This window comes from Melopsittacus undulatus, chromosome 11, assembly GCF_012275295.1.
Source record: "Melopsittacus undulatus isolate bMelUnd1 chromosome 11, bMelUnd1.mat.Z, whole genome shotgun sequence".
Classification (NCBI taxonomy): Eukaryota; Metazoa; Chordata; class Aves; order Psittaciformes; family Psittaculidae; genus Melopsittacus; species Melopsittacus undulatus.
Window position 1 is genome coordinate 1,511,856 of NC_047537.1, and position 4,712 is coordinate 1,516,567.

General features: G+C 52.2%; 1 protein-coding gene across 2 annotated transcripts; it reads left to right on the forward strand.

The window, feature by feature from the left end:
* The first annotated feature begins 202 nt into the window (after window positions 1-202).
* Window positions 203-4,398, forward strand: TMEM250 (transmembrane protein 250). 2 transcript variants are annotated; one of them, XM_034067430.1, is made up of 3 exons: window positions 203-363; window positions 1,587-1,764; window positions 3,819-4,398. In XM_034067430.1, exon 3 carries the CDS (start codon window positions 3,952-3,954, stop codon window positions 4,369-4,371), a length of 420 nt encoding a protein of 139 aa, XP_033923321.1. In that variant the 5' UTR covers window positions 203-363; window positions 1,587-1,764; window positions 3,819-3,951; the 3' UTR covers window positions 4,372-4,398. The 2 variants fall into 2 exon arrangements, with proteins under 2 accessions (XP_033923321.1, XP_033923322.1); XM_034067431.1 differs by lacking the exon at window positions 1,587-1,764.
* Window positions 4,399-4,712: the final 314 nt, after the last annotated feature.

The window sequence follows — 4,712 nt, forward strand, 5'->3', positions numbered from 1 at the left end:
CCGGTGCCGCAGCCGAGCCTGGAGCCGAGCGGAGCCCTGCAGGCCCCACAGCCCCAGCCCGGCCGCCATGAGCCTCGGCGCAGGCCTCGCTCCTCGCCCCCAGCCCGTTACCAGGGCAACGCGGCGCCCTCCGCTTCCGGCCGGCGTGGGCGGTGCGGCGCGATGACGCCATCGCCGCGCGCCTCCGCGGCCACTCCCTGACCGTCACCGCCGCCGCCGCCGCTACCGGCCGGAACCGGCGCGCCGCTGCCCCCCGCACATGCGCATTGCGGCGCTCGCCCGTAGGCCCGGGCCTTCCAGCAGCCCGGGCCCGGGGCGCCTGGCCTGGGCGGCCGCCGCACGGGGGAGGCCATGGGCCGGACGGTGAGTGCGGGGAGCGCCCGGGGCTGCCGACGGGAACCGCTCTCGCCCTCCCTTAACGCCCGTCTGCGGTGGGGGGAGCGGGGCAGGTGTGCTGGGCCCGGCCGGGGCGGCAGTGCGGGGTCGCCTTCCGGGCCTCGGGGGTGGGGGCGGACGCGGGGCCCCGGTCGCCGCAGGGGCTGTGGGCCCGGCCCGGTGGCCTCGGGGCTGTCACTGCGGGGCTCCGCGGTGTCCGAGCCGGGCTTGCGGCCTCGCTGACCCCCGGGCGGTCCGGGCTGCGCTTCCTGCCCCCTTTGCTTTTCCTAAGTCCTGCGGTTTAATTCAGGGTCTGGTAGGATGGAGCAGGAGTTGGAATTTCCCCTCCTTCCGGCGCTCGCTGCTTTCTGTTCTCAGCACTAACCTTTATTTGTCATTGTCCCTAACCTCCTGGGGCTCCTGGAACGCTCCGGTCCCGTAGGACGTGACTGATGGGGCTCTTTGGGACCGTGGAGGCCCTTCCATCGTTCCTCCTCCTCCACGAAGTACCCGAGTAACCGCAGACCTGGCTGGGATGTGAGATAGATGAAGGGAAGTGGGGCTGTATTCCCAGAGCTTCCTCCTCATCCACTCCATTTTGAAGGGGAGGAAGTGGAAACTCACCCGAGTGAATAATTCCTCAGATTTATAACCTGGTGATGAGGCCGTTGTTGATGTGATGCTGTGGGTGACAGCAGCATGGCTGACATGGGTTGCTTGGGCCTTAGACTTGAAATCCTTTGAGCTGTAGGATGACATCCAGAAGAGCCTGATGCAGCTTTCCAGCCTCACAGCAAGGTGCTTTAAAACAAAAGAGCCCCTGGAAGGATGATCGTAAGGAATTGGGTGTCCAGATCTGTTTCTAGGCATTGTGAGCCAGAGTATGGCTTGGGGGGAGCTGCTTTTCCATATCCTATTTGGAAGGTGCTGGCACTGGGTGGTCTGCATTGTGTTTCCTACACCCTAGATGGATGCTGATGTCTCTGTGAGAATAGAAGGGGAGTCTCCTGTCTTCATCTGGCATTGAGTACAAGCTGGGTGATTCTCTGTGGCACATCTCAGCAAGCTCTAAGACATGTTATTGAGTGTGGGATTCCTCTGGGAATCTTTATGGGATTAACAGTTCGTGCCTGGGGAGGGGCTTCTCATTCTGAACTTCCTAACACACAGAATGAGCAAACTGAAACTCACTCTCTTGTTTTATCTTTTAGATCAACTCATATGTAGAGGGTTGTGAGTCTCTGAAGCACCTTAGCAGTTTGTTTCCCTCTTCCTACAAGGCCAGGTGTCCCAGGAAAACCTCCCTTGTCTTGGCACAAGACTTAAGTGGCCTCAGGACCGGCAGTGGACTCCTGACCTCCTGCTGAGTGGCTGCAGCACCCTTAAAATGTAATATTTCAGAGAGTTTATTTCATTCTGACCATATCCCTCTGCTCGTGGCTGTCCCAGTGTTGCTACTGGAGTTTATCTAAAGGGCATGAACCTGCCAAAGGGTTTCTGGTTATTTGATGGGCAGAGGACATGGGAACAAGCTGCTGCTGTTCCCAACAGTCCCGCTCCACAGCTGAGCTGTTCAAGTGCTTCTCTTGGGTTCATCTACTGAAGGTTTTATCAGGATGAAAACTCTTCCAAAGCAGGGCTCAAACCTGAAGCCAAGGTATTGAGTTCACCCCCACTGCACCTTAGGCAAGCAGGGTTTGGCTCCTCACACAGACACAGTGGTGCTGAGTGCTCTCATAGTGGGTGCTCTGATTCCCTGTGGCTCTTAGGGACTTGGATTCGGGAGCTGTGTAAGAGTTTACTAGATATGTTAACTGACCTTTGTGGCCTGGAAAAGAGGTTGGAAGGGGGCTGTATCAACAGAAAGTGCATGTTCTGAATCCAGAGTATGTGCATTTTAACCTATCCTGCTCATTTAGTCCTCCAGAAATACCTTTTGAAAGCAAACACAGAGCAGTATATACGGAGCACATGGGAAGCAGGTTTGGTTGCAGGCACCAGGCACAAAACTGTGTTGATTTTAAGTAGTGTTGGTTTAGTATCTGACCAAATTACATGTCTTGCAAAATACATTCTTGTAACTCACTTCCGAGCTGATGGTATTTCCTTTCTCCAGGCAGGAAATTATGGCAAAGCAGCGCTTAAAATTACGAGGGTGTCTTTGAGAACTGGGAACAGACCTCAATTTCCTAAATTCCTTAATCATAAGTTAATCCAGGCTCCTTTTTATTCACCCCTGATTCATGCAGAGCCAGCAGGTTGCCTGCTGATTCCTGGCAAAAAGGAGCTGGAACCTGGGGCCACGCAGAGAGCAGAGCTGCAATTTCCATTTGCAGGGAATTGGAGGCAGGAAGCAGGGAAGACTTAGGCAGTGATGCACATTGTATCTGAAGAGGGTTTTGCTGTCAAGGTACAGTTTCCCGCAGCCTCATAATTTACTCTCTGATGAGTTTTGTTAGTAGCAAAGTAAGAACTTCTTGAAGTCATTTTCATACTAATTTGAAATGTAATAGGATTTCTGGTTCAACAAAGGCATGATCTTCCCGGCTCTGCAGTCTGGGTGTGCAAGGAGGCTGGGGAAGTCCCCGTTGTTTGCAGCATTATCTGATGAGTGCATTGTCATTGTATAATTCCCGGAATTTGGCACATTGTGAGCCTGGGGTGAAGCAGGGAGCAGCTAAGGGGCTACTGCTCATCACTCACACAACAACAATGGGTGTGTGGAAGGATGTTAGGATTATAAATCCTAAACACTCCAGAAGATCAAGATACTTCACTTATCTCTGCAGATCCCAAAGGGAGAAAGAAACTAGTGGGTGTCTTTGAAAGGCTGTTTGCCATGGGAGGCAATGACAGGGAGAGCAAGGGGGGGTACATCCTGGGGAGTGTGAAAAACACGCTTGCCTCATTGTTCCTGCAGGACCTGCCATTCTTTTCGGATTGTTTATTTGGTGAAGCTTTGCCAAGGTTAGAAATGAGCAGAAATCTAAACTCCCTGCTGGGGCTGGGCAGTGGAATTCACTTGCAGAAGTACCTGGAAAACTGGTATTTTCCTTTCAAAGAAACATGAATTAATATTACACTATTCCATTAGTATTACTACTCGCATGGGTGGACTGCTGCAGAGTGGCTCTTTGGTTAAGAAGGATCTGTGGTTTATTCCAGAACAAAGTTGTTCCCTTTCCTCCAGTAACAGTGTGGAGCTTCTAACAGGTTACAACTAGTGCTGATGTTGCATGTGACCAGGGAGCTGTGTGCAATCTGTCTTGGTGGTGATGACTTGTATCTCTCTATGGCTGGTAAACAGTAACCAAAGAAGCAAAGTGAAGTTGCTGAGTTTTGCAAAGCAGTCGTAAGTCAGGGCTGAGCCTGGAGTATCTGCTGTGCTGCTCTCCTCCTGCTGGGGCTACTTAAATGTGTTTTCCTTCTCTGCCTTCCTGCAGGTCTCTTCCTTCCTGGAAATTCAGCAAAGAGTTAGCGTTCCCAGGCTGTTGGAGCTCTTCCATGTTCATGGATAACATTTGATATGTGCCCTGTAAATCCTGCCCTGGGACTCGGTGACCGGTGGGGTGCCTGATGCCGGTAATCCCCATTCCCCGCCGGGTCCGCTCGTTCCACGGCCCCCACACGACCTGCCTGCACTCGGCCTGTGGCCCGGTGAGGACCACTCACTTGGTGCGTACCAAGTACAACAATTTCGACATCTATCTCAAATCCCGATGGATGTATGGATTCATCCGTTTCCTGCTGTACTTCAGCTGCAGCCTGTTTACCTCCATCCTCTGGGTGGCACTCTCTATCTTGTTTTGCCTTCAGTACCTTGGCATCCGGATCTTTCTGCGTTTCCAGTACAAACTCTCCATCATCCTCCTCTTACTGGGGCGAAGGCGTGTAGACTTCAGCCTCATGAATGAACTGCTCATCTATGGGATTCATGTGACCATGCTGCTAGTGGGGGGGCTGGGATGGTGTTTCATGGTATTTGTGGATATGTAAATAAAACAAGCGCATGTGGGCTCAGAAGTTGACTTGTCTTCTACCCCCAAACCTGTCCATAGCCTCTCTTCTTTTTTATATAGATTAATTTATTTAGCAGTGCTACTTTTTATGGATGAATTAACCCCCTTGTCTCTGCAATTTGTATCTCTTTGAGGGCTGAGGTGCCCTTTTGATGATCAAAGTGCAACACTCAATGGGTGGTTTTTTCTTTGCACAGTGCAAGTTAATATAAGTGTTTCTAATTCAGAGGAGCCTCGTACTGCTGTGCCTGTATTCCTATGGGCATGGAAAAGGCAGGGATTTATCTGGAGGACAGAAGCCAGATGATTGTGCATCCC